At 47.5% G+C, this 27,258-nt stretch overlaps 7 protein-coding genes across 17 annotated transcripts; 5 read left to right on the top strand and 2 right to left on the bottom strand.

The window, feature by feature from the left end:
- Positions 1-5,508: 5,508 nt before the first annotated feature.
- On the bottom strand, positions 5,509-6,885 carry H257_16883 (hypothetical protein). The gene is made up of 4 exons (XM_009845487.1): positions 6,574-6,885; positions 6,174-6,506; positions 6,027-6,127; positions 5,509-5,796 (listed from the first exon to the last, which is right to left on the bottom strand). Exons 1-4 carry the CDS (start codon positions 6,826-6,828, stop codon positions 5,556-5,558), a joined length of 930 nt encoding a protein of 309 aa, XP_009843789.1. The 5' UTR covers positions 6,829-6,885; the 3' UTR covers positions 5,509-5,555.
- A 1,520-nt stretch (positions 6,886-8,405) lies between these two features.
- Positions 8,406-10,134, top strand: H257_16882 (hypothetical protein). The gene is made up of 2 exons (XM_009845486.1): positions 8,406-8,520; positions 8,581-10,134. Exons 1-2 carry the CDS (start codon positions 8,441-8,443, stop codon positions 10,010-10,012), a joined length of 1,512 nt encoding a protein of 503 aa, XP_009843788.1. The 5' UTR covers positions 8,406-8,440; the 3' UTR covers positions 10,013-10,134.
- A 473-nt stretch (positions 10,135-10,607) lies between these two features.
- Positions 10,608-11,995, top strand: H257_16881 (hypothetical protein). 10 transcript variants are annotated; one of them, XM_009845483.1, is made up of 8 exons: positions 10,608-11,002; positions 11,062-11,097; positions 11,152-11,192; positions 11,250-11,344; positions 11,429-11,498; positions 11,563-11,624; positions 11,700-11,742; positions 11,825-11,995. In XM_009845483.1, exons 1-8 carry the CDS (start codon positions 10,628-10,630, stop codon positions 11,850-11,852), a joined length of 750 nt encoding a protein of 249 aa, XP_009843785.1. In that variant the 5' UTR covers positions 10,608-10,627; the 3' UTR covers positions 11,853-11,995. The 10 variants fall into 10 exon arrangements, with proteins under 10 accessions (XP_009843785.1, XP_009843787.1, XP_009843781.1 ...); XM_009845485.1 differs by having other exon boundaries at positions 11,678-11,742; XM_009845479.1 differs by lacking the exon at positions 11,429-11,498 and having other exon boundaries at positions 11,678-11,742.
- Positions 11,996-12,019: 24 nt separating this feature from the next.
- Positions 12,020-15,549, top strand: H257_16880. Of its 2 annotated transcripts, XM_009845474.1 has the most exons (8): positions 12,020-12,400; positions 12,477-12,572; positions 12,626-12,803; positions 12,875-14,065; positions 14,113-14,219; positions 14,367-14,714; positions 15,035-15,232; positions 15,283-15,549. In XM_009845474.1, the coding sequence occupies exons 1-8, from the start codon at positions 12,074-12,076 to the stop codon at positions 15,481-15,483; spliced, it is 2,646 nt and encodes an 881-aa protein (XP_009843776.1). In that variant the 5' UTR covers positions 12,020-12,073; the 3' UTR covers positions 15,484-15,549. The 2 variants fall into 2 exon arrangements, with proteins under 2 accessions (XP_009843776.1, XP_009843777.1); XM_009845475.1 differs by having other exon boundaries at positions 15,035-15,549.
- Positions 15,550-16,783: 1,234 nt separating this feature from the next.
- H257_16879 (hypothetical protein) lies at positions 16,784-17,399 on the top strand. Its single transcript, XM_009845473.1, has one exon. The coding sequence runs from the start codon at positions 16,796-16,798 to the stop codon at positions 17,366-17,368; it is 573 nt and encodes a 190-aa protein (XP_009843775.1). The 5' UTR covers positions 16,784-16,795; the 3' UTR covers positions 17,369-17,399.
- Positions 17,400-17,815: 416 nt separating this feature from the next.
- On the bottom strand, positions 17,816-18,412 carry H257_16878 (hypothetical protein; the record flags this gene model as incomplete). Its single annotated transcript, XM_009845472.1, has 1 exon — positions 17,816-18,412. One exon carries the CDS (start codon positions 18,410-18,412, stop codon positions 17,816-17,818), a length of 597 nt encoding a protein of 198 aa, XP_009843774.1.
- A 1,715-nt stretch (positions 18,413-20,127) lies between these two features.
- H257_16877 (hypothetical protein) lies at positions 20,128-26,872 on the top strand. The gene is made up of 13 exons (XM_009845471.1): positions 20,128-20,438; positions 20,486-20,800; positions 21,584-21,796; positions 21,856-21,985; positions 22,578-22,703; positions 22,787-22,892; positions 22,960-23,305; positions 23,966-24,076; positions 24,137-24,205; positions 24,524-24,816; positions 25,368-25,494; positions 25,539-25,831; positions 26,534-26,872. The coding sequence occupies exons 1-13, from the start codon at positions 20,153-20,155 to the stop codon at positions 26,798-26,800; spliced, it is 2,682 nt and encodes an 893-aa protein (XP_009843773.1). The 5' UTR covers positions 20,128-20,152; the 3' UTR covers positions 26,801-26,872.
- The last annotated feature ends 386 nt before the right edge of the window (positions 26,873-27,258 follow it).

Here is a 27,258-nt window from a genome sequence, read left to right as displayed (position 1 = left end):
CGAATTGTGTGAATCTCAACACATTTCGGAGATCCAGGCACCTCTATCTCCCAAACTTTGCTGAGGTAGATACATCGTCGATGCGGATAAACATCCGGATAATAAAACGATGATGACCATTCCTTCACTCGATTCCTGCCATGTCAACAATCGACAGCCCAGCCAACCCGGTCGTTCAAGTCGACGACGCCCAATCCCATCCCGGCAAGTTGGATTCACTCAATGTGCATATTCAACGAGTTAACGATCTCGAACGCTAAGAGGACGGGCACGAGACCAACAAGCACGGTTGTAAAAGGGCGCACAGAGGAAGGTGTGTAGAACAAGGTATATTGTAAACTGAGAGAACTAGTTATCTCTGAGCTGGTTTCCTTGGCGTAAGGCTGCGCACCAGTCATGCAATTCATGTCAAATGAATGGTGCTGCTGCGGATGTCGCAGAGCCAGTGATTCAAGACACTTGGATTGCCAAGTGTCCTCTCTCGGGTCAGGATTGGAACTGACCAATGGGATGTCGTATCCGGATGCTATCCGGACCCGTTACATTCTCCCACACTCAAACTTGATTTCGGTATACTTAACCGAACGTGGGACAGGGATTGAGAATTCGGAACGACCGTTGTCGTCAGTAGTCATTGTGACAAAAGCGACGAAAGCGAAGGATGAGCACCTTCGGAGCGTCGAACTGGGGCGCCGATGACGGCGGCAATGGTGGCGGAGCCCGGAACAGCCGGGGGCGTAACTACGAGCGCTCTGGACCGAGCGCACGCTCTCCGTCGCGGAAGCGACGGTGCGACGATGACCGAGGGCGACCATACTGGCGGAGCATGCCGGATTTTGTGGTGACCTCGGTAAGTGCGGACGATATTTTCATCCGCACGGATTGGACTCTCCCAGATGTGGGAGACGCGGACTACCCGATGGACCGGGTGGTGTCCTGAATGCGAGCGTTGGCTCGAAGCGCGGAAGAGTGTGCGCGCATGGAGGAATGTCTAGCTCCACGCAGCGAGTTGCTGCGGCAATACCTCGATGGCGTCGAGGTGGACGTCAATGTCCTCATTGACATGCGGCCGTGGCGTGCGTCAGCGATGAAATTCGCTGAGTTTTGCGGCGAGCGCAAGTAACGTAGCGAGACCATCGCCAATGTTCGGGTCGCTCCACTGCAGGAGGAGACCATTTGGGAATGCGTTCGGCACTGGCACCTTCCGCACAAGGCGTGCCCACCAAAGCCCAACGTGCTCGACACTCCTCCATGCGCGCATACTCTTCCGCGCTTTGAGCTAACGCTCGAATTCCGGACACCACCCGGTCCATCGGGTAGTCCGCGTCTCCCACATCTGGGAGAGTCCAATCCGTACGGATGAAAATATCGTCCGCACTTACCGAGGTCACCACAAAATCCGGCATGCTCCGCCAGTATGGTCGCCCTCGGTAATCGTCACACCGTCGCTTTTGTCAAGGAAATCAGGAGGTCCATCTCCTGGCTCTTCGTGATGAGAGCAATGTTGATGTTATCGTGCCCGCGTAGCGTGCGGGCGAAAGAGAGATAGCTCATCTCTGGCAGCTCAGAGATCTCAGCTGCAGTCAGCGGCAACTCGGACAGGTCGCAGGCTGAGAGGATAAAAGCGTGTGCATCACGCGTCGAGTGTCCACTGGGGGTGGAATTCGGACCATCGCCGTTCATGGCGGTTCTCGAATCATCGCCAAACGTGGCGGCATCGCCAACCATGGCGGCTCCCATATCATTGCCACCCGTGGCGGAAAGTACGTCCAGCCTCGTAGCCGAGGAGGCGCGTGACTAGGGTGGACGGATGCGATCTTGCGCATGGTCTTGGATCGCCAATGGATCTTGGGTTGGTGTTCCTCCAACCATCGCATGCCAAGGATCAAATCCCAGCGGTCATCGAGGTCGATGACGTAGAATTGTTTGGTCGAGACAAAATCTCCCACTGACGTGGGAAGGTCAACAAGGACCTTCGGTGAGGTGACAACCTTGCCATCAGCCATCTTTACACGCACGACGGAGTGCGGCGATGCGCGCTGGGTGGCACCATCGTAAGTGGAACGATTCAGCTGAATCGTTGCGCGTCGGGCATAATTTTCCGACGCACCGCTGTCGATGAGGACGCGGAACAAACGGTCGTACCCAGAGATACGACTGTGGAAGGACAACATGCGGGAAGGTTGTCTTCCGATTTGACACAGAATCACTGTGTCCGAGGCAGGGCCTGCTGATCGTGTTATGCCACCACGATCAAACCGCAAGCCCTCTGTAGCCTCAGCAGGACGCCTCGCGCCCACTGAGGAGTCCCGTTTCCCCGCCCGCGAGGAAACTCGCGACCACCGCGTGCGCGATCGACAACGGGATGCGGCAGTACCACGAGCGGATGTCGGCGCACGGCGTGGTTGGCGAAACTCGCGGGAGAAGTGTCCCGGTCGGTTGCAGTTGAAGCAACGACGGTCGGTGGTGGGTGAGGTCATAGCAGAGACCTCCATGTCATGTGGGTCGCAGGTCTTGGTCATGGTGCGCGATTGGTGAACCGAAAACTCTTCGACCAGCGCGGTGTGGACGGCATCATCGAATGTCGAAGGATATGTCCGAAAAAGCCGCGTGCGCGCAGCTGAGTCGTTGAGGCTGTTCATAAAAATAGTCACCTTAGTCTCTTCGGAGAGCGAAGACTTTTGGGTGACACAGGATGCAAGTAAGCGCAGATCGTGGACGTACTCACGAATAGAGCGCTTGCCTTGCCTGGCAGATAGGTACTTCGCGCCGGAAGTCGCTGTTCACTGGCAGGAACGCTGCCTTCACTTGTTCGATGAAATCATCGAAATTGGCAAACGCGAAGTCAGCTTCGCAAGTTAGGCCCCAGGCCCAATCATCCGCACGACCAGTAAGGTGCGACATGCCGAAAGACACGCGGATCTCATCGTCATCGATGTTCAAAGCATCCGCGGCACGACTAACTTGCTTCATCTAACGAAGCAGTTGGTGGGAGGCAAGTCCTCCATACTTGGGGACTTCGAGCTTTACGGCGCACTGCTTCTGCTTCGAAGCTGTGTGCGCGGACATACGCGCAGTCGTGTGATGGAGGGTGTCCTCCAGAGCACGTCCTCGAGCGTTGAGGTCGGCAACTTCTTGTAGCGCGGCATCGCGCTCGGAAGCAAGCGATTGCGCTTGCGCCGCAATGTCTTGCCGAGCATTCTCGCCATGGCGAGCAAAGCTTTCAACAAGGTGGAGCTGCGCTGGAGGCGCCAGCGCGTGGATCAGGCTCCAAGCTTCTTGTTCCACGAGAGCGGAACACATGTGTCGGATCGTGACAAGGTGGTTCTCCGAGAATTGGGCAGAGGACATTGCGCGGCGGAGGGGAAGGTCGATGGACGAACTGGAGTGCTACCAGGTGTAAAAGGGCGCACAGAGGAAGGTGTGTAGATCAAGGTATATTGTTAACTGAGAGAACTAGTTATCTCTGAGCTGGTTTCCTTGGCGTACGGCTGCGCACCAGTCATGCAATTCATGTCAAATGAATGGTGCTGCTGCGGATGTCGCAGAGCCAGTGATTCAAGACACTTGGATTGCCAAGTGTCCTCTCGGGACTAGCTGGTAGGAAACGTGGTAGTCGTAGTAGGCATGACGGAAGGGGTGCGCTCAGTAGTAGTCGGAACTGAGCCGTATTTGGTGGTGGTAGGAGGCTTTAACTTCAATCAACACTTCGAGGGTGTCCAAGAACGTGTAAAAATCACCATGACATTGCTCTAGCTGTGCGTTAAGAGAAGCACGACATCGCGGTTACGAAGCGCTGGTGGTAACCGCATGACTCTCAAATTGCTGGTTGTGTGAACAATACGTGTCATCCGTATAGTATACGTTCAATCTACCTATCTTACTTTTTGTCCGAAAGGAGCCGAAATGTACCTCAAATTTGAGTATATTCTTGCCCGAAAATGTTGTTTTTCTACTTTTGAGTTAGAAATCCCAACCTCCAATTCTATCTCAAATCCAGTGTCCGAAAACTCTCTAGAGAGTTTTCGGACATTGAATGAATCGGAATGGTATATTATACTAGTACAGTACTTACTGTATACTTATACTGTAGAATGCACTGTACTACGGTAGTATAGGTATTATTGGACAAAGCAATCCGCTACAAAAAACCAACTGCTTCGTGAGGTTCAGAACGATTACTACACTACAAGGAAAATAAACGGAACTGTTCGTGTCGTACGTGGATAGAAAATAACCCTAATCCTCGGACGTCGTTCATGGGTGCAACGAGTTTACTGAAAGTACGGTACTTACCTTCAAGAAACTGAAGGTAAGTACTTTCAGTATTCTCGTTTACTCTCAAATTAAAAGTCACGACTCAAGAGCACCCGTGCTGCAGCGTAATATACATACATACATGTACGTACTATACGTATAGTAGTAGGTCATACTAGTACTCAGTACCATTGTACCGGTACTCGCAATAGAAACAAGTGGAATTTTTTAACGATCGATACAGTACAATACCGTAGTTACATACTACGTAGTAGTCGCGTGCTTTGAGCTGCTGTTTGTGGTGGAAAACAATCAAAATGTTATCAAATGACACTTTCCAATAGTAAATCGACAAAATCCAAACAAAGGTCGAACTCCTATTCGAGCAGGGGGTACGCATCTGCATGTGAAGCCCAATCTTACTGCTGACGACATTGAGGGAGGAAACCACACGAGGCATGGCAGCAGTAAGTGCAACGCCAAACCAGCTACAACCTGATCGTGATTACGTCAGAATTGAGTGCATAGACAAAATTGTACATATTATTGACCGATAGCACCAGTTGAAATGGCGGGCTACACGTTGAATAAATTCTATGTAGTTCTTACTACTAGTACATAGTAGGAAGTACTACATAGTAAGTAGTTGATGATGTACCATAATCGAATACTATACTGTACGTACGTACTCTTTTACAGGATGCAAACACTTACTAATGTTATACTAGTTTCATACAAGTGATATTGTCCTCTTACCCCAAATTATTTGGATTTTTGTGCTGACAGATCGCCAAATCTATCGATCGATTCTTTGTACTGACTTTTGTACTTCGAAGTATGTAAAAAATCGTTTAGTGTCACACTAATTTCAGCCACATACTAATTCGATGTTGAAGTGAGGCTGGATTTGATTGGCCACTTGATTCGTGTTCTGGGTTTTGATTGGTCGGTCGATTGTCTGCCGATTTGGTGCTGCTCATTCGATCAAATTTCGAATAGTTATGCTTGTCTAATACATTCCTCAACAAGCAAGCAATACTGAATATTCGGTACGTAGTAGAAAGGTGTCGTGGGGTGATTCGAATCACATACCAATTGAAGTCACACACGAATTCGATATAGATACTGGTTTCCTGCAATCGGATTGGCCAACTATTTCTGCTATTTAGTTGTATTCATTATTCTCCCTCCATTTTAGAATAGACCCAACAATACCTGTTTATATGTATCTACTATCTCAACACCCGCACAACACTGTATATGGTAAGTATATCATTATTGCAAATCCAATGTCGTCGTCACCCAGTGTTTTGGACCAGAGGTGCATAAGCAGGTGGCGCAGTTTGAGTGTGATTGTGCTGGTAAGGTGCAGTCATAGTGTCATATAGATGCGCGTTGTTGTACTGCATCTTGAGAGGCATGCGAATCTCCTGGTAGCCTTTGGATCGGCGGCGCTGGGTGCACATGAGATAGCAGGACAGGAACACCAGCGCCATTTCAAAGCCTCCAATGGCGGCCACCACCACGCCAATCATTTCACTAGATAGAATACATATATATATATATATATATATCAATATCAATATATATATATATATGGTCTTGACGAAATATATGTATATATATATATATAGATGTATATACGCCAATCAATTCACTAGGTAGAATATATCAGAAACATGTATATGCGGTATTGACGAACTATATATATATATATACGTACGTCAATCATTTCACTAGGTAGAATATATATATATTTATAGATGTACCTTTGGTTGTCCATCCAAGTAACGAGTTTGATTTCGCACGAACAAAAGAGCGCTTGTTCGGCCAAGATGGTCACATTTTGAACGATGGCTTCGCCGGCACACTGGAATGTCCCCGTCAAACGAAATAGACGTTAACGGATTGTGTACCTTTTGAAATGGGCTGCTCGGCATCAAGTCGGCCGCGGTGATCATGCACCGCTGGGAAACAAAGTCGGCAAACCAATTGTATGAAGAATCGCCTCCGATGCATTGCACCGCCATGGCGCCGGTCGCAAACGTTTTGGTGAGGTCGACTTCAGGCGCGCACATGGAGTACGCGTGCTTGAACACTCGATGGAGTTCGCTCAGGATGGCCGTGTCTTCCGTCGTCAACGCCTCATGTTGTACGTCGTAGTCGAGGTCGCTTAGCTTGACGAGGGACTTGTGCAGTTGGAGCATGAACGCCGCAAGGGCGAGCTGGGACATGATGGACACTGTCACCTACAGCCATTCAAAACACTAATGAACGAACATGCCAATCACATGTGGCACGGTCGAGGCAACATACCAAGGTCGCGTATGGGCAGAGAAACACTTTGCTTTCCCAGTGCGCGCCGCAGCATCCCAGCACGGCCACGAGCACAATCAACACGCCGGACGCAATGATTGCGCCCGAGATCGTATCGGACGTGAACTCGTTGAGGTCCGGGGAGGAGATCATGTAGCCGCCGATCATGATGAGAAGCCCTCCCAGCACGAGGAAGAGCACATTCGTGAAGATCAGCACTAGGCGGGAGAAGTTGCGGCACTTGAGCGCCACCATGACGTTAGGGTGACGACGGTCGTTCGGGTGTTGGAAGAGGAACGGGAAAAAGGCTACGCAGACGTGCCGGGGAGCCAATCAGATGCCACAGACATAATTATCCATACTTGATTGGCTTAAATGAAAACTAATCCACCAATCGAATCATGGGTTCAAAAAATGCGTCCAACGGACAACTGGCCTGGAGCTCTGTATTTAATCCTCGGTTTACAGTAGTATTACAGTAGTTATACTGGAGTTTTCTATAACCCAACCTTGTGTAAGTACATTTTGTACCACTGGATCTAGTACGTACCAGGTAGTAGTATAATTTTACAGCACTGGATTTCCTAACGTTACGTACTACTAGTAATACTACTACTACTACTACTACTAGTAATACTACTACTACTACTACTAGTAATAATACTACTACTACTACTACTAGTATTTGCACGCTCTCCACGTTCGTTTTACTGTTAATATCATCAAATGTATAGTATAATACACCTGCTTAGTAACGTTATTGAAATACAGTACGAACCGTATCATACGCTGAACGATGATTGGTTGATATTTCCACACAATACAGGGATTTACTTGCATCGTTCGATTCTGCTTGCGCAAATTCGAATGACAATACCAGTAGATATTCGAAGCTGAAAAAAAAAATAAAAAATATATATATATCTATATGCTGCACACAACCACACCTCTAGACAAGCTTTCGAATACGACAGATATGCCCCCCAGGCAATGCGACGTATACCACTGGTTGGTGTTGCCATTTGGTCCATTACACCTGAGAGCAGGGCGGAGATTTCGAATTCCAAAAACCTTTGGAAATGCATATGTCCTGTTTCAACACAGCCATGTGAGTTACCACTTTTGGGATTTCATGTGTCCGCTGCAACACCCATCAATATCTCCGCACCTCGCTTCGTTGTATGCGATGCACGGCCACATCGGTGCACAATGAACACCCAATGACTTGGCATATCGAGCTCCGATGACAATACATACTACTGCAGGGACGATGGTGGGCTTTGTACTATGTATAGCCTCTCACGGTGAAGCGGATGGGGTGGAAGAGGAATAAAACGCCGAATGATTAGCCATGCATCTTGAGTTTAACGATACGTTTTACTAGTCTCTATCTGTGGAAGCCAAGGAGTTTGAATGTACTTCTATGGCGTGCCCTTCGAAAGAATCCCCCTTAAGCCTTGACGTCGCCATTGCAATGGTAGGTAGACAATACATATCCACAATCTGTCCCCACCAACGCCAACGTCCAGGTGCCATGAGATCGTGTTGATGCCCGCCCCTAGCGACAGTAACACGCCTTTACAACACCACGACTGCGTTTTAAATCCAGCGCGGGCGTAAAAACCGTCGAAACAATTTAACTCGGATCGCGTTATTCCCGTCGTAACGAGGGCTGGTCGAACAGCGGGTGGTGATTGGTCGATAAACTGGGCGGCAAAAAAAAGATCAGGTGCCGGTCCTAGTTCCACCAATCAGAGAACGCGTGAAATTCGGCATTCGGTATAAAATAATAGAGGTATCCCCCTGAGAGCCAGGGCAAGCCAATATTCTTCCTTTTTCAGCACAGCACCACCACAAGACAAGAGATATGGCGGCGAAGACGACCGACCGGCGATGGAGCTTTGTCCGCGCGCAAGAGTTCTTCAGCGGCGACGGCAAGCCAGACACGTACGCCTATCTTATCCATGTTTGCTAAGGAAGTGATACTCATGCTTCATGCGTATGTAGACTGGACATCCGCGGAATGACGGCGGCAGCAAAGGGCGTGTCGTCGAAGCGCCAAAAGTTCCGTATGAGCGTTGTGAAGAACGGCGTGACGATATACGGGTCTAAGCCTTGTCCGAACGCGGAGAACGAGCTTGGACAGGGTCTCTTGGGCCCGTCGGCGTCGACCCCCACGGCGAGCGCCGCCGCCGCTGCTGCTGCTGCACCTCTGAAGGACCGTGAACGTATTTTTATTGAAGATCCTCGCGCACCATGCCTCGCCATCGACTATAGCAACGACACGTACAAGATGATGCCGTCGATCGAACGGTTTTCTGCGCATACTGGCGTGTGCCAGATCCTCGGCACCAAGCTGATTCGTGGCGGGAAGCATCAGGTCGCGGTTGGGGACATTCTTCGCTTTGGGTCGGTGGGCTTGCTTGTGACGGAGATTGACACGGGTCGAACTGGCGCGTCCGACGCGTCCCTTTCCCCTGCGGACATTACGCACCTGACTCAACGCCTGGTGTGTCTGGACGAGACACAAGGCGACGTGGACTCTGGAGACGACACGGACGAAGCGAATGGCAACGACGGGTCGCAGTGCGACGACCCGTCACAACGCCTGAGCGTCACACGGAACTCGACCGTGAACGTGTGCTACGTGTGCTACGACGAGTCCGAGGACGACAACCCGCTCGTGGCGCCGTGCAAGTGCTCTGGGGACACCAAGTACATCCACGTCAACTGCTTGAAGCGATGGCACACGAACGGGGACAAGAATGAGATCTGCGCCGTCTTGGACGAGAGTGACGCGCGCACATGCAGCATCTGCAAGGCGGCGTACCCCGCGCGCATCAAAATTCCATCGACCAACACGTTTGTGTCGTTGCTGCCCGACCGGCTGGACGCCCCAAGCATCATGCTGCAAGTCGTGACCAAGCACTCGAGCTCAACCCTCAACACATCGACGCGGTACCAGTTGAGCTACAAGACTCTGCTCAACACGGAATCCGCGCGTCCGCTCATGATCGGCCGGTCTTCGCAGTGCGATTTGGTGCTTAAGTACCGCACCGTGAGCACGATCCACGCGGAGTTGCATTATTCCAAGGGCGAATGGTTTGTCAAGGACGCCGGCAGCTCGAACGGCACGTTGCGGTACATTTACCGCCCGCTCACGCTTCCAGGCAACCAGATGCTCCATGTGAAGTTTGGACGCACGGTGCTCAGCATTAAGCCGACCAAGAAGCTTCGGCTGCCGTCGCTCTTTGGACTCGGCAAGAATGAGCACCAACACGAAGATGTGCACCATGGCCACCCGAACAGCCAAGACGGCACTTCGCGCGCCCGATCCCTCCAGGGCCGCGCCTTTAGCGCAGACGCCGTCGATCCACAAGGAAACATGCATGATGTGTCGCGACGCTTGGATCATCTAGGCATCAACGGCAGAAGTTAGAAGCATGCTATTAGTACTAACTACTCGTGCATATGCTAATTATATCCCCCGTGGTTCGTGTTTTCTCCTTGGGCAGGTTTGATTGGATTGGATTTATGTTAATATTATTGTGCTTTCGAGTGAAATTTCATTGTGTTGTGGAATTTAGATCTATTTGATTGGCTACTTTAAATGAGCTCAAAATTATTAGCCAATCAAAACCATCTGAATGAAATTCAACCAATCAGATCGATTGTGGATCGGTTTGGTCGGCGCGATTCGATTGCCCAAATTTGTATCAAATCGACAATATTGGGTGTTCTTTACGTATTTCCTCTGTCGCCGGACCTTTGAAATTTCATATAATTCTAAGTTGAAGAGGTATCTTTGGGAATCAATCAACCTTTTTAGCCGATCATAGTGCAACTTTCATTCTTTGTAGCCAATCATACTCCTTGGCTCGATTAGTTGGCGATTTCATCATACTAAAAGCACAATAACAACAGGAGGTTGTTTTAAATTTAGTGTATTTAAAATGGCGAGTATGATTACGTTAATTTAACGAGTCGTTTTGGACGACTCGTTAAAAAAATAATTTGAAAATATAAAGAGGTGTTGCTGGTACACGTATTTTAAATGGCCGACCGCAATGCTGCTGCGCGCGTGCGCGCCGAAGCAACAGCCAAGCGCGACCGCGAGGCGGCAAAGAGGCATCTGGAAGCATCAGGCGCTGGGCCTTCGCAATATGAGCTCAAGGGAGTGATCCGACAAGTGGGTTATGACATCAATATGGGAGACAACACCCTACAAGTCGCGAGAAAGTCCCAACCGCAGGGTTACGGCGGCAACATTCCGATGACGGCAATACCACTGCCAACATCCAAGGCCAAGGTTGCTTCGTCGTCTTTGAATGCTTCGTCTACGAAGCAAGACGATGGTGACAGTGACTTGCTGCCTGGATGGAAGGCAACAGTGGACAAGGAGAGTGGCGACGTGTACTATTGGAACAAGGTCTGCCACCAAGATGCGTTTGTGCATGTGAAGGACACGTGACAGATGTATGTACATAGGCAACGAAAGAAACGAGTTGGGACAAGCCTTCGATTGTAAGCTTCCGTGTGAAGCAGCATGCCACGATCGTCGTCTCATGTCATGCGTAGATGAAATCCAAGCCCGAGAAAGGCGTGACCCCACTGCCCTAGTACATACGTCCTGCTTCTCCATGTCATTCTCCATCACGACATTGATCATGGCGTAGTGGCTGGGAAGAGGTCCAAGATCCGTTGTCGAGCGACGTGTACTACTGGAACATCCACACGCAAAAGACGCAGTGGGAGCGCCCTGTGTCCCTTGGTAGGAGGATATATATGTATATTTCAAAAAAATATGTTACATTTTTATATATATATATATAAATACTCGCACCCTGCGTTCTAGAGCAAGCAATTGAAGCGAAGTCGAAATTGGATAATTTACTCCAATTCTGCGGCAGCACTGCCATGTTCCCGTGCGTTGAATATGACATGACGAGGACATCGTCTCCAAGGAATGATCGCTGGTGCATTAAGTAGGCAAGACGATGAGACATCCCGTGGCAAGACTTCTGTCGTCTCGACCTCACCTTCCTCTTCAAGTACAGAACCACTGTATCTCCATTCGTCGCCAGTAAACCATCCTTCCTGATAGTTTTATATCCTTCCAACTTCAGGCACGAAGCGACCGCTATCAGCGGATCCATTGCATGCACCCACGTACGTACCGTCCGTACCGTCCGTGGACATGCATCGTTCGTTCCCTTGAACGATGATGCTCACGATGGTGGGGTCTTGGTAGGTCGTCCAAGTCGATTCGCCGCGCGTAGCCGCCTTGTCGACCGCCGCCGTCCACATCTCTGCACGAAGAAGATTCGCGCGTTTTGTGAACGCACCCTTGAAGCGCCTTTCCGCTTTTTTAAAAAAAGTTGAATACAAACATCAAATCAAAAGGTGTGATTTTTAATGCCAAGGAAGAATTGACCTATCCCGCATTGGAAAGCCTTGCCACATTCAAAAGTCAATTCACAAGCCGGCAACATCCGAGTTGATGGCGGAGAGAGCCCCGCAGTCCGAGCCGATCGGCGAGAGGAAGCCGCTTCTGTCCAATGCTAATGCATCTGCACGAAGCGAACCTACCGGATCCCTGCTTCGAGCCCCCATACCGCCACCCATCACGGTTGCCCGTGTGAGCGACGTGCCTGGATCGTCATTGTCCTTCCGCACGCGTGAGGAACCTTCTGCATCGTCCAGCGTGGGTTCCACATCTCCCAAAGAAGAAGCCCCGCGTCAATTCATGATTCTCGGCGACTACGGCGGCAACTTGCAGTCCGAGTTGTCCGAGGACTCGTTGTTCTTACCCGACTCGTCCAAGCTTGTACGTTTTCGCACTTTCTCGTCATCCTAATGTGTGTCGTATGCATGACCTTGTGCGTGTGGACATGTGTTGGTAGAACGACCACGAAAAGAAACGCAAGGCGCAGCACATGGAATCGTTCGACTACGATTTCTTTGAATCCCGTGTCAACCAACAGCACGAACATGAGCAAGTACGTCCTTCGTCCAACAGCATGTTGATATCTCATGCGGCGGTGGTGTGTAGACGGAAGAAGAGATCCACATGCTCAACTTGGGTCGATGGGTCATGACGTTTTTCATCGGGTTGGGCACGGCGGGAGTCGCGTGCTTTATCGAAAAGTTCACCGAACTGTTTTCGTCCATCCGCCTAGAAACCATGGAGCGCATGTTGGTGAAGGAACAAACGGGCCATTCCAACTTTGGTACACCCATCGCCATGCTCGATACACATCTGTTCCTTCACTCATGCAACGTGTCCTTCTTCTTCCATTAGGCTCGGCCTACTTGGTGTACGCCGGCATTAGCTTGGGGTACGTTGCGATTGCCTCGTACTGCGTGGCCATTCTTTGTCCTGTCGCGGGTGGCTCTGGCATCTCTGAGATCAAAGCCACGTTGAACGGCATCAAAATCCACCGCATCGTCCGGTTGAAGACTCTCTTTTGCAAAGCGCTGGGCGTGCTGTTCAGTGTCTCGGGGGGTCTTCCCGTGGGCAAGGAAGGGCCTATGATCCACAGCGGCGCGATCATCGGGGCAGGTCTCTCGCAAGGGAAATCCTCGTCGTTTGGCCTCGACACGTCATGGACCAAGTTTAAAGGTTTCCGCAACGACAAGGAAAAGCGCGACTTTATCAGCAGCGGCGCGGCCGCGGGCGTCGGCGCCGCGTTCGGCGCGCCCATCGGCGGCGTCTTGTTTGCATTAGAGGAAGGCGCGTCGTTCTGGCACCAAAACCTGACGTGGCGGACGTTCTTTTGCTCCATGGTAAGTGCGTTCGTGCTCAACTTGTGGAGCGCATTCCAAAACCAAGACTATGGCACGGGCGGTGAAAAGTGGGGCCACCTCGGCAACCAGACGGGCACACTCAGCTTTGGTTCGTTCGACGCCGAGAACAAATCGTACGCGATATGGGACGTCCCGATCTTCCTCGCCATCGGCATGGTCGGCGGGCTCCTCGGCGCACTCTTTAACCAAGCCAACACGTACCTGTCGCTGTTTCGCCGCGCGACACCGGCGCTGTCACATAAATACGGCCGGTTCCTGGAAAGCCTCGGCATCTGCCTTGTCATGTCGATCACGTCGTTCTGGCTCCCCGTTGCGTTTGGCACGTGCTTGCCCAAAAGCGGACCGTATGCCGACCATCTGGTCCAGTTTTACTGTCCGGCGGGGCACTACAATGACCTGGCGTCGCTGTACACGGTCACGGGCGCACGGTCCATCATGCAGCTGCTCCACCACACGGACGACGTGAGCTTTACCTTTGTCACGTTGGTCGTGTTCTTCGCCTCGTTTAGCGTCCTGGCGTGCTGGACCTACGGCATCGCCGTGCCCAGCGGTCTGTTTGTGCCGAGTCTACTGGCGGGAGCTGCGTACGGCCGTCTCTGGGTCCACGCGCTCGTGTACTTTCACATCCCACACACTGCCCCCGTCGGCATGTTTGCACTCATCGGCGCCGCGTCCATGCTGGGGGGTACGAGATGGATATCAAGTTTGAGAGGTGTAACCGGATGTTTGTAGGGATGGCGCGTATGACGATTTCACTGACAGTCATCATCTTGGAATGCACCGGCGTGATTGAATGGGGGTTGCCCATCATGGTGTGTCTCATGGCAGCTCGTTGGGTGGTATGTACACACACACATATATATGTATAATTATAGTTTATATATGACATATGGAGTATTATGTATGCATGTCGAACACTTCATAGAGTGTAGTACTGCACTTGATTTGTTGGTATTGACTTGGTTGTTGGGTGGTGGATTCTCTAGGGCAACAGTTTCAACCACGGTCTGTACGACATCCACATCCACTTGAGGCACCTGCCGTTCCTCGAGTTTGACCCGCCATTCTACGCGCGGTACCTTCGCGTGTACAATATCATGGGGTCGAACGTGATTCAGTTGGCGCATGTGGCCAAGGCCGGCGACATCTTTGACATGCTCAAACGAACGTGCCACTCTGGGTTTCCCGTCGTGAACGAACTCGACAAGTTCTGCGGCATCATCCAGCGCAAACATTTGTGTGTGATGCTCCAGCGCAAAGACTTTTCGCTCAATAAGCCCGACCCGTACACCCGCAAACCCGCGGGAGAAGAGTCGTTCTTGTACAACGAACAGGTACGAAAAAATAATACTATGGCATGGATTGTGTGCTTTCGAGTGAAATTTCATGTTGAGGTGTGGTTTCTCGTTGGAATTTCAATCGATTTGATTATGAGCTCAACATTATTAGCCAATCAAAACCACCTTCTTAATGAAATTCAACCAATCAGATCGATTGTGGATCGGTTTCGTCGGCGTAACGATTCGATTGCAATATTCATGTATCCCAAATTTGTATCAAATCGACAATATTCATGTATCCCTCATGTATTCATGTATCACTCCTTTATTCCTTTTTGATGACTCATATTTTGATTTGTGTGGTTGGTTGGCAGTATGCGCTGTCGTACCGTGATATTGAGTCAACGTATCCGCGGTACCCGAGCATCACCGACATCCGGCTGGATTCGACGGAACGGGACCTGTGGATGGACCTGACGCCGTACATGAACCCGACGCCCCACACGATTCAGGACCAGACCCCCGTGCCCCGCGCGTTTCGGCTGTTTCGGTCGCTTGGGCTCCGTCATTTGGTACACGAGTCTTCTTGTGCCATCGTTCAAAGTACTTGTTATTGTTGTAGGTGGTGCTGAACCGGCACAACCAAGTGAAAGGGATCGTGTCACGCAAAGACTTGACCCCAGAGCACTTGAAAGCGAGCCTGGATCACCTGAGCGAGTCGGAGAAGCTCGTGATCCAGGGCTACTTTACTCGGTATAGCCACCACTCGGAAGCCATCGACAAAACCATGCTCCGCCTCTCCCGGGTGTCCGACACGGCGTAACTAACAATAGTGAATCAATGACACTTGTGTCGCACATTTTATAGCAAAATGGTCGTGGAAAACGAACGAGTGGGACTCGACTTACCTACCTCTACGGTAGTAACTACTTCCTCCTTTACGACTGCATATCATTCCACTGATATGTATTTCGACGCCTAGAAACAAACGTGTGCATATTAAATCCTGAATTCAAACCGACCACTTGTACATAGACCAAGGACAAACCCAGTACCAAGACTGAAAACCACCGTTCCAACTAATAAACTCTAGTTAGATGAGGCATACTTTTTGTACTCTGACCACCTCACCTCTTACTAGGGGTTTATACTTGGACGTATTAGGTAGGACGAAGTCCCGGGGTTATGAGAACAAAATTTGCTTGAACGGTTTTCAGTCTTGGCTGATCGGTATCCAGATTTGTTGAACGTTTGTTTTCCCATAGTTTATGTACGAGAATGGGGAATTGTAGCGATTCTACAGTGTATGTACACTGTAGTTTACTGGAGACATTATTATCTGCTGGACAGCAGTGGCTAGCTAGTATTACTAGTAGTAGTATGACGGATAACGTCCGCGCGTTGATGATAGCTGGATATCACTTTCGATATGTCATACGATTCGGACGAAAGTGTAGAGGCCGCCAGGATTTATAGGACATGTATGAATACTAAAATAGGATGTAATAATAGTACTAGTAGTACAGACAACCAACAGATAGATATATATCGTCTCATGGGAGTAGTAGTACTACTAGTATGATGATTTTCTACCTCGCCCTGTATTCTGCGACGAGGGAATCCAGCCGCTGCACGCATCCGTGGTTTCACAGAGAGAACAATCGAATGTATCCGACCAAGACCGACTGTGATGAAGGTTCATCTTGCCATACTTGGAAACGCCAGCTATTGGAGTGTGAGAATTGCTTTTTATTCCTCTGGGCATACGTATCGCAGCAATAATTTACCACGAAAAATGTCCTGGTAGACCAAGATGGGACAAAGTGGGCTAAACCCCCCCTGGCTGGCTCAAGATCATCCTCTCGATCAAATCTCGTCCCCTTGTTACACTTGAACAAGTGCTGGTTTTGCCGTGCTCAAATGCTCTCGATATCTCGTGGGGAAAACCCTAGTTTATCCCACCTGAATAAAGTCGTGGGCCGACAATTTCCCTATCACTCGACACTTTGGGAACATGTGGCAAGATTTTAGACTTGATTAAAGTATACCGTACAGATATGCTTTGTCTTGGGATGTCGCACCAGCACCTATTTGAGGTCCAAGTCGAATATCACTTTGGGATATTCTGTTTTGCAATGATGGCGGCATCTCCTGCTGCTGCGACGACGATGACGCCGGCCGACTGCAGCGAAGGCGCGACGAGCCCCGCAACCACGGACGTACCCGCGGACATGCGCTGCCGCTATGCGTACAAGGAGTGCCGATTTGTCCGCTCCCAACGCAAGAATGGCAAGCTGCATTCGCTGTGCGAACTGCACCGTCGAAAAGCCAACTCGGTGCAGAAGCTGTACGCGATGAAGCGACGGAATACACCGACCGAGTCTGCAAGAAATCGGCAGACTGCGAACAACAACATCAACGCGCCACTCGGACGTTCTCCGATGTTGCCGTCATCCATGAAGATGGAAAGCTCCCACCTATACCCTCCAACCCATCATTATTATCCAAGCCCGCAGCACCATCACCGCCATCCCGAGGAAGCAGTCGACGACGACACGTACCAACGCTTGATGGAGATCAAACAGCGCATTCAAGATGCATGGGAGCGAAGGTCCTTCCCTCCAAGTGCCGATGGACCCGTGGACTGTTACCCCAGCTCCCCCCCTGCTGCGTATCGCCTTCCATCCATGTATGCAGCTCAGTACTAAAGGGCCTTAATTAATCATCTATCTTCTCGCATTGTACTACTTGCCTTTTTCGACATTTACGTTCGTGAATAGTATTATTAATAAGTCCAGTATATATTATTACTATATTAATACTTACTATTCCTGCAGCAAAATTCAATTGGTTTGTCACCCGCACCTACAAAACTACCGGTAGTGTAATGTAGTGAAATATCATTTTTACGTTAACGTTCACAGTATTATTATTACTTCGATACAATAATACTTTGAAGTAGTAGTTACTAGTATATACTACTATTATTAATAACATAGATACTAGTAGTACTAGTGTATGCCAACTGTCAGGTTATAGTACTTACTGTATTTTGCACATGAGAGTTCAAACTCGTTGGACAGTTGATTGTTGTGACGTTATTCGTGATAACATTAGCTGGGGTGTTCAAGCTCACTTGTCGACCCTGGTTTATCCTATTTGCAAGCGATTTCGCCGTCGACGACAGCGTACTTCTTGCAAGGAGCGGCGTCGTTCAAAGGGGTGGCAAATGGAGTGGCGAGTGTTCCCTTGATGCAAGTGGCGTTGGACGGGCCTCCAATCGAGTCGCGATGAACCACATCACAGAGCGATGCTAGGCCCTTGTCTTGCGTGTACAAGCATGACGCCATGTTATACGATCCAGTAACGCTTTCTCGCACGTAAAACACGTTGCTCTGGCTGTTGGGATGCTCGGCAGGAAACACTTGGGTGGGCGTCGCAAGTGATCCAAAGTAGCACCGATTACAACCAAATACCCCGCGAACGTCCGTGGTTAAGCTGTATTCGGCACACCGAAACGGGTTCACAGACAGCAGCACAGCACCTACTAAGTTGGACGGGGCATTGCAGGCGGTGAGCCCGTCGTATGTCTTGCCTTGCACAGCCCACTGGGCCGACGCGCAAAAGGGCAAGTTGACAGGAATCGTCGTTGTCACTTCGACGTAATTACCAGGGAGCACTACGGACAGGTTCACCTCCGACGAGGTGGCAGCTGCAGCTAGAGCCAGCATACAAACGGACCCCAACAACATGGTACTAACAGGGCGAAGCAAATGGTAAAATGACATAGTTGTTGTCATTGCTGAGTGAATTGTAATGTTAACACTCATATGCCGGTGAAATGGGTAACTACTGGAGTAAACGAGTTTGCAATTGCCACCGCATGATCACATTACAGTACGCATTGTCAAATCAATTCGAAACCGGAGAATCAAATGTGTACTACGTAGTAACATTGTACGAGAACGAATTTAAGGACGACCTAAGCCAATCAAATCACGTTCTGGTGAATTTCTGCCAATCCAAAGTACTGATTCAGTTCAGTCCCACGGCATTGGGCAAAACCTGATATATGCAGTATACTGCAGTACATGTCAAATCGATTCAAAAACCATATATATACTAATGTTTGTAAATCATAGTGTGTATAAGCTTAAATTGGATTATTCTAATGCTACAGTATTTGACTCACAAGTCCAAGTTTGGGTGAAATGCACAATACGTAAGTATTAAACAATGGATAAAGTTTAGTACACATACCTGTCAAGTACCGTCGTACTACTGTACGTAGTACTACGTAGTACTTCAAAACCAAATTGTTATATAGCAACATCTACAATTTTGCTGAAATTCTGGGAAGTACTTCAGATTAGTATGAAACAGATTAGAGTCAAATATCATCTCGTCACTTCTCGGAAGTACTACACAGAGTGCACATGGCTGGACCAGCACGCTCGTCGGTCATGTAATGGCATAGAGTTCATCGTGGGCTAAAAAAAAAAAACTGAAATTCTTTATATTTTTTTCATATAAAATATAAATAAAACTGAAGAGTATGTAGCGCAGCGGAACGTGACCGCAAATGCATTGCGGTGAAGTGCAGGTGTCTCTGGTATCGTCGCGACGAGAATACCTCAGTCGATGTTCCCTCCAACCTGACCTTCGCATTTTCATGGTGCAAGGTAATTCCCCATAATCCTGAAATCAAGTAAAATGTAACGTTAATCCAATCATCGTAACCTACTTGGAATGCTCAAATAAATACCCAAAACATGACTCGCCATCGTGGTTTGAAAAAGTGATTGCAAAGCACGACGGAAACGATTCTGACTGGCTCCGTTCGTCTTGAAAAGTTACTCGGAAGAGCCCCTAAATAGGGGATCCCTCAAAAGTCCAAATTTGTGTGAAAAGCACAATATTGCATAAATACTTACATAAACGAATGTGGCTAAGTATCTGTGGACGGACGACTAACAGCAAGCAAGCTTCCCTGCATGTCGAACAAGCGTTATACTCCATTGTTTGCTACTACTACTACATACTAGGTAGTAGCTGGGAGAGTGACAAGATTCGAAGGAGCTGGGTATATCAGGTGGGGCATATCTAGCAATGCATTCACGTTATAAGAGCATCTCCAACGGTAAATATGTCGATTCTGTTGCGCATAGCGCTTACTGTACGACTACAATAGTAGTACGATACTGTAGTACTCCAATAACGTCGTAAAAGTCGTGTTGGCAACACGTATTTTTTACTGTTATTGGGCCAAGTGTGTCGTTAATACCGGGTACTATTAATAGTATTGCCAGTATTAATAAGTGTAAGACAAACTAGATTAATAGTGTGTTTTTAGCCAATCCGTATCCAGAACATACTACTAGAACCAATCCTATCCGTTTGTATTGGATATTATAGCCAATGGCATCGATCCATGAGGAGCAGTTACCACGCCAGTTTCAGATACCTTTTTCGGTTCCCGACCCCAACGAACGATGCAGTTCGAAGGCGCGGGCATCACGCTGGAGCGCAATGTGATCGCGATGTTGAGTGAATGCGGAGACATTCCTCCCATGTACGAAGACCCGGACTTCGCGGCAAAGCCCATCTCTCTCTACCTCAACCCTGACAAGGTGCCCGAGTATGCCGTCTCGTCGAAGCGGACGTCCAACGGCGCTGCCGACGACTCGGCCGTGGCGTGGTACCGACCGGGCCACGTAACTGCCGACCCCGACTACTTCAAGTGCACAGCCGGCTGCGGCGTGCTGCGGGAAGGAACGGGTACGTTCCTGCCACTGCTTCCAGTGACATCACGTATGTACATGTAGGACTCAACGATTCGTGGCTGGTGGGGGTGTTTGCGGCGCTGGCGCTACACCCCGACAACTTGATCGAGAACCTCTTCGTGTCGCCCATGCACGATTTCAAAACGTACGGCATCTACACGTGTCAGTTCTACAAGGACTGCCAGTGGCTCGAAGTCGTCACAGACACGCGGCTACCGTATTCACAGTCCCTTGATGACGTACCCAAAGCAGCCAACAACAGCGTCAGCCGGCCAGGCCATTGGCTGTACGGAAGCAGCGTCGACAAAAGCGAAGTGTTTATACCGTTGTTGATGAAAGCATATGCGAAATTCCATGGTAATAATGTTGCCCATATATATATATATGTATGCACCCGTCCAAATATATTGTATATATGGACTGGACTTTTCCAAATCCATTGCGCGAGTATTCTTTGTTTTGTATTGATTTTTGTATGGAAACAATAGCCTACCTGTAAATTCCGATCGATGCCAATCACACTATTTGAAGTTTCACACTATTTATCTGCAATTTTTTGGACTTTCGTGCAATATGGATTGGGTGGCTACATGCTTCTGCCTACTATTAATAACTAACTATATTAATAGTACTCTTCTGCACATTTGGTGGTGTCACTACATTCGGCATGTCTCTCCAGTTTAGAAGAAACACAAGAAGAACGCAGTCGGGCTATTTTTCTATGTATCTATCTATATATGTACATAGATATATAGATAGATAAGATAGCAAACTATATATATATGTACGTACATAGATATATAGATAGATACATAGATAGATAACGTATGCTTATGTCGAGGTCGACAAATAAGGAATTGTAGATTCATGTATATGTAATTTACATACATATTCCATGCCTGGTTTTTTCTTTTATGATTCAAACGAGTTGTTTGAAAGTCCTTTTTTGAATCGACCACATCAGGAACTAATAGTATGATGATTATTAGTAGTAGTACCTCAACGTTTATATCTTCCACAGCGCTAAATGATATATTTTTGCTTCATTGGAGCAAGGACGTTTCGAAATTGGCCAATCTTTCCTGAGATATAAATATATATATAAATATATAATAGTATGGGTCACGACTGCCTGTATAGGAAGCTACGAAGTGCTGCATAACGGGAGTATCTTGGAAGCATTCGTCGACTGCACGGGCGGCAGTGTAAAGAAAATCGATTTAACCAGCGATAGCAGTCGCAAATTGATTGAAACGGGCGAACTCTGGCCTAAACTGGTGAATCATGTGAATTTTAAAAGCGTCGTGACTGTCCAGCTCAAGATGGCGGCGATGCTGTACAACGAAGTGACGGGTACGGTTTTTTATTTATTTTTATATTGTATTTGAAAATGATTTAAAATACAAGCACAGGCTCGGGCATTTTGAAGAACCACTTGTACGTCGTGCAACACGTGAAAGAGCTCGGGTCGCTCAAGTTTGTCAAGCTCAAAAATGTATGGCAAAAAGGACTGTGGAAAGGCGACTGGAGCAACGACGACAGGTTTTGTATTCAATATATATATATATATCATTGGGATATTTGTACTTGGGAGATACAAATACTATGTAGGAGTTGGGAATATATATATGTATATATGGCTATTTGTACTTGGGAGATACAAAGAGTTGGCATTGTGCTATATATAGGTAATATGGGGTTGTTCAGGATATACCATGACTATGAGTATACAATTTATTTAATCGTTGCGTTCATACATTCTCCAAGTCAAGTATTGTCCTTTTACCCAAACTTTGGACTTTTGTGCTGATTCGCCGAATGTATCGATCGATTCTTTTGTACTGAATTTGTCTTGTACGCAAAAATCGACCAATCTAAGTCGCACACGATATCGATGTGGAATGGTTCAAGCGAGAATAATCTGATTGGTTACTTGATTCGTGTTGTGGGTTTTGATTGGTCAATCGATTGTCTGACCACCCCACAGCTTTCGAATCGCCTTGACAATGTACTTTTATATATATACAGTTTAAAACGTATTTTCCACGTTTCCCCTTGTGCTGGTGAACACTACTATGCGTGGCATGATATCTCAATATATATATATATATATATATATATATTTCTTTTGTAGCAAATGGGAAGACAATTTGCAAGTCGAAGCAGCGTTGAGGGCCGACCCCGCGTGCGAATTCAACCGCACCAAAGCCGACGGCACATTTTGGATGATTTGGGAAGACTTTGTCGAAGCGTTCAACGAGTGTGTATACATGCTACTAGTATATACATATATCATCCGATTGCATTGTATGTTTTAGACTTGTATATATATATTCGTTGTAGACTGTACATCGTGCGCAACTTCCCATCCACGTTCCATCAATACTGCGTCCGTGGGGAATGGATTGGGCAGGCCGCGGCGGGTCCTCCCATGAAGCCGCCGTCCGAGGTCTTACTCTCCTTTATTTTCGTTTTATTCTACTAGCCTTGTTATTTATTTATATACTTTTACACAGGCTACCAGCTCGTCGGCTCCAGGTCGAAAATGGCTGATCGAGCCAGACTCGGAGCCGAGCTGGTTTCTAAATCCGCAGTACCGCCTTGTGGTAGCCGAGAAGACGTCGGTGGTGGTGTCCCTGCTCCAGCGAGACTTTCGAGTGTTTGGGGGGGATAACTTTGGCGTGAATTTTGTGCTTCTGGAGGTGAAAAAGAGACCCGTGGCGGCGTCGATGGTTTGGGAGTGGGACAAACTGGCGGTGGTCGCGGAGGGACACACGGGGACGGGCGGGGAGAAATGTCATCCAGAGCGAGAAATTTCCAAAGGCAGCGTCGTGTTGGAGCCGGACGTGGCGTATATCTTCAGTATGTCTAGATTTGGAGTCTTATTCTAATTACTATTATTATTATTACAGATCATAACTAGAATAATTAGAATTATGATCTGTAGGATGTGATGATCTATAGAATATGATGACTGAATGACTACTGGTTGTTCGAAATGTGGTTATGGTGGATTTGGTAGTACGAATTTCCAGACCCCGTCGAATTGAATGAACTCGCCGAATCGAATCACGAATCGACGCTATTGGCTAATCCATTTTTGATTGGATTTGATTGGCTCTTGCAGAAAGGACAAGTATATTCAACCAATCAGAACTCCAGCGTGATTCAATATTGATTAAGTTAATAGCGAATTCACAATACCACTTGTACTATGTATATTTGGTGTTATAGAAGTACGATGCAGTAGGGTTGGTACTAGCGGATGGTATATTAATATTATTGTACCTATAAGTTGGAATTGATCGATCTGTTGGAACTATGTCAAAAGTTGTCTTGCGGCGGTCGTAGTCACACTAATTGAAGTCACACACTATTAATATTAGTTGGATCTTGGTGTTGATTTCCTGCAATCTGATTGGCTAAATACGTGTACCTTTAGAGGATGGGTTTTGAGGTTTATTGTTTTTTTTAGTATTTTTGATATATTATATTTGACCGAATACAATATTATTCACGTAGTTCCGTACACGGACCATGGCGGCGTGGAAATGGAGTTTTTCTTTCGCGTGTTTAGCCCGAAACCGGTTCAAATCGACTCGCTGATGCCCCTGAACACGCTCGTGGTCCAAGGTACTACTACTACTAGTAATACTAGTAGTAATCGATGCTTACTACTTGCACCCCGCTCAGGCCGGTGGCGCGTGGACGACGACGGGAATACCAACGCCGGCGGACCGTTGGTGCACCACTTGACCTCAGGTAGATATATATATATATATATACATAAATTTATACATAGATTTGTATGTTTCAACCATACACTACATACGTGTCTTTATATCTTTCGTGCCGCCTGTATTTGAACTCAATGACTATTAATATATTGTGCAAACAATTGCCGGACCTTCGAAATATGATATATTCAACTCAGTTGAAGACATATCTTTGTAACAATGCATTTTAGCCAATCATACTCTTGTTTTGGTTGATATCTTGGTGATTTGTCCCCAATCCCCCCACCCTTGCAAATTCGAGCTCCCGTTTACTCGTTGTAAATGCTAATATATGATTTTACAGGCGTGGAGAACTTGAACTGGTGCCAGAACCCGCAGTACCTACTTCGATGTATCGGCGCGTCCAAGCCCGTGGACTTGAAGCTCGTGCTAAAGCGAACGGGGCTCAAAAGTACAGCCAAAGGACACCGCCGAGATCACCAGAAGGACAAGGGGCAGCTCATTGGGCTGGCTATCGTCAAGCCCGACGCGGACGAGTCAGCCGCGCAGCAGCAGCTGGGCAAAAAAAAGGAAAAAACAAACTTTTTAGGCGAGCCTGTCAACCCCAAGAAGGCGTCTGTGGAGTACGCTACCGTGGTATGACTCTTGTATATCATATTGTGCATTTAAATTAAGTGGAGTTGAGAGTGATTTGGCCAAATACATTCGAATCCATTGGATCTCATTTAAGCTTGTACAAACTATATATACTATACAAAGATTGGGGTATATGTGGTTTTGCCCAAGGCAGAGAGGGGCTTGGCCGAATCAACGTTTGGATTGGCAGAAATTAGATTGGACGAGTGATTTGATTGGCTTAGGCGGTTCTTTAATCCATTCCCTTCAGACATACTAGTATTCGATTGTGCTGACGGCTCCAGGTTCGAATTGATTAGACAATATACGAATTAAGATACAGTACATATATTCGAGTTTCGTTTACACTATTTTTTTCAGTGTCACATACGAATTCAAAGTGGAATGGGGGACCCGTGAGAATTAGATTGGCCCACTTGGCAAGTGTTCTGGGTGTTGATTGGTGGATCAATTGTCTGGATTGAACCCCCCACTTGAATTTCAAGTCGAATGGACAATAATATATAAAATATTATAAACCATATATATATATATATACGTACTGTACGTAGATCGGGGGATTGCCGAGCCGAAAACTACTCGTTAAAGCGGACGAGTACTGCGTGTTGTCGGACTTTAGTAGTGCGCACGTGGCCAGTGTCTTTCTCCGCAAAGTGCCACCGGAATGGCTCGCAAAAGGTGTATATATTTAGAAAATATATTTTTATTTACAGCATGGTTAGGGTTGCTGGTGGTGCCGTCGTTGGGGGAGGCGCGGGGCGAGGGCGGTTATGACCTCGAAGTCCACAGCGATGCCTCTGCGATGACGTTGGACGAAATTCCCAGCACCCTGTCGCAGACGATTGCGGGCGAGTGGAGCGACAAGGCGGGCTCGGCCGGTGGCAGCCACTTGAGTGCCGAGTGGAAGAAAAACCCAAAGTTTTACCTCACGTTAAAGTGCGTAAGACCGGCGGCCGTGACCATCGACTTGTACCGGTCCGAGTTTGAATGGCGTGCCAAGTGCAAAAAGGATTCGGTAACGTCGATATATATATACATACATATATTAATGGTTTTGATCGTATCTATATATATATAGTAGTTTTGATTGTGTATATATATATATATAGCAGTTTTGATTGTTTCGATATATAGTAGTTTTGATTGTTTCGATGGACTGGATCTCGCATTAGTTGGATCCAGACCTGGTTTTTTTTCTATGCTATGGAAATGTATATGTTTAAATAGAATGGTTTGTGTCTTTTAGTTTAAGATTATTATCATATCCTTCCGATATATTTATATCGTTGTTAGTATACATGAAAAGAATGTACATCACACTAATTGAAGTCTTGCACTAATTTGTTGTTGATTGGTTGAACTGATAGTTTCCTGCAATCGGATTGGCTAAATTCATATCTGCCGATTCTTCTGTACATTTGATTGTGTCGATACACGTCGCTTCCAGTTTTGAATAAACACAACAATATATTGTGCTTTCGAGTGAAATTTCGTGGCGTGGTTTCTCGTTGGAATTTAAATCGATTTGATTGGCTACTTCAGATGAGCTCAAAATTATTAACCAATCAATGAAATTCAATCAATCAGATCGATTGTGGATCGGTTTGGTCGGCGCGATTCGATTGCCAAAATTGTATCAAATCGACAATATATATATGTGAAATCCGACGGTTATCGTAATAATGCAATAAATATATATATGGGTTTGGTATTGTAGGTGGGGGCGATGATGGGGTTTTACCTGTTTCAAGGGTCCAAGGGCACTCGGGAATCGTCGACGGTGGTTGTGGATGGCAAGAGATGGACCGAGACGGACTTTGTGCCGCTGCACCACGTCAGCATATCGGACTTAAGTCTGCCGCCAGTCTTTAATGAGTCCTATGTGATCATGCCTGCGACGTGGGAGCCAAACAAGTGCGGTCGGTTTCTGCTGTCGGTCTCGGCCGACTGCGAATTCACCCTCCAAGGCGAACAAGAGTCCTAAAATACAATTAAATGATCATAGGTTATATATCGGTATCACACTACCTATAATAGTTTGGAACTACGGGTGTGCAACTGGTGTTACTATGGAAAACAGAACATCCGAGTTCATTGTTATGATTGGCTGAAGAATTATCGAAAACGGACGTCTATTGGACAAATTATAGTACTACGTAGTACTACTATAGTACTAGTAGCTGTTGTGCTTTTCACTCGTTTTGGCTATTCACACCATAAACCTAGGTGTTTGTTATATCGTCGACTCCAGTGGTTTAGATAATCCGTGCAGTACTATTAATATATATTACTCATAGTAATCGTAACGTTCAATTTAAGAACACTTTTTCCGAGGCGCTGCCGTGGAAGGCATGTAACTCGACTCGTAGGTATCGGATTATAATTCGAGAATATGTTACATGAAGCCAAAATCCAGGCCTATTCGGGAGTTATGAATGCGAT

Source organism: Aphanomyces astaci (assembly GCF_000520075.1).
Source record: "Aphanomyces astaci strain APO3 unplaced genomic scaffold supercont1.93, whole genome shotgun sequence".
Taxonomy (NCBI): Eukaryota; Oomycota; class Saprolegniomycetes; order Saprolegniales; family Verrucalvaceae; genus Aphanomyces; species Aphanomyces astaci.
The sequence above is the reverse complement of the archived record's forward strand: the minus strand, read 5'-3'. Positions and strand labels throughout refer to the sequence as shown.

What these genes read in the sequence shown, in the direction of transcription:
- H257_16883 (XM_009845487.1), bottom strand. Translation starts at nt 6,828, where the DNA reads ATGGTGGCGCTCAAGTGCCGCAACTTCTCCCGCCTAGTGCTGATCTTC. An exon ending in TCTGCCCATACGCGACCTTG is followed by an intron (nt 6,507 to 6,573) that starts GTATGTTGCCTC and finishes GAATGGCTGTAG; the next exon opens with GTGACAGTGTCCATCATGTC. An exon ending in CGAGCAGCCCATTTCAAAAG is followed by an intron (nt 6,128 to 6,173) that starts GTACACAATCCG and finishes GGGACATTCCAG; the next exon opens with TGTGCCGGCGAAGCCATCGT.
- H257_16882 (XM_009845486.1), top strand. Translation starts at nt 8,441, where the DNA reads ATGGCGGCGAAGACGACCGACCGGCGATGGAGCTTTGTCCGCGCGCAA. An exon ending in GGCGACGGCAAGCCAGACAC is followed by an intron (nt 8,521 to 8,580) that starts GTACGCCTATCT and finishes ATGCGTATGTAG; the next exon opens with ACTGGACATCCGCGGAATGA.
- H257_16881 (XM_009845476.1), top strand. Translation starts at nt 10,628, where the DNA reads ATGGCCGACCGCAATGCTGCTGCGCGCGTGCGCGCCGAAGCAACAGCC. An exon ending in GGCAGCACTGCCATGTTCCC is followed by an intron (nt 11,499 to 11,562) that starts GTGCGTTGAATA and finishes TGCATTAAGTAG; the next exon opens with GCAAGACGATGAGACATCCC. An exon ending in GACCTCACCTTCCTCTTCAA is followed by an intron (nt 11,625 to 11,677) that starts GTACAGAACCAC and finishes CCTTCCTGATAG; the next exon opens with TTTTATATCCTTCCAACTTC.
- H257_16880 (XM_009845474.1), top strand. Translation starts at nt 12,074, where the DNA reads ATGGCGGAGAGAGCCCCGCAGTCCGAGCCGATCGGCGAGAGGAAGCCG. An exon ending in CGCCGCGTCCATGCTGGGGG is followed by an intron (nt 14,066 to 14,112) that starts GTACGAGATGGA and finishes GGATGTTTGTAG; the next exon opens with GGATGGCGCGTATGACGATT. An exon ending in CGCTTGGGCTCCGTCATTTG is followed by an intron (nt 15,233 to 15,282) that starts GTACACGAGTCT and finishes TTATTGTTGTAG; the next exon opens with GTGGTGCTGAACCGGCACAA.
- H257_16879 (XM_009845473.1), top strand. Translation starts at nt 16,796, where the DNA reads ATGATGGCGGCATCTCCTGCTGCTGCGACGACGATGACGCCGGCCGAC.
- H257_16877 (XM_009845471.1), top strand. Translation starts at nt 20,153, where the DNA reads ATGCAGTTCGAAGGCGCGGGCATCACGCTGGAGCGCAATGTGATCGCG. An exon ending in GGACGTGGCGTATATCTTCA is followed by an intron (nt 23,306 to 23,965) that starts GTATGTCTAGAT and finishes TTATTCACGTAG; the next exon opens with TTCCGTACACGGACCATGGC. An exon ending in ACCGGAATGGCTCGCAAAAG is followed by an intron (nt 25,495 to 25,538) that starts GTGTATATATTT and finishes CAGCATGGTTAG; the next exon opens with GGTTGCTGGTGGTGCCGTCG.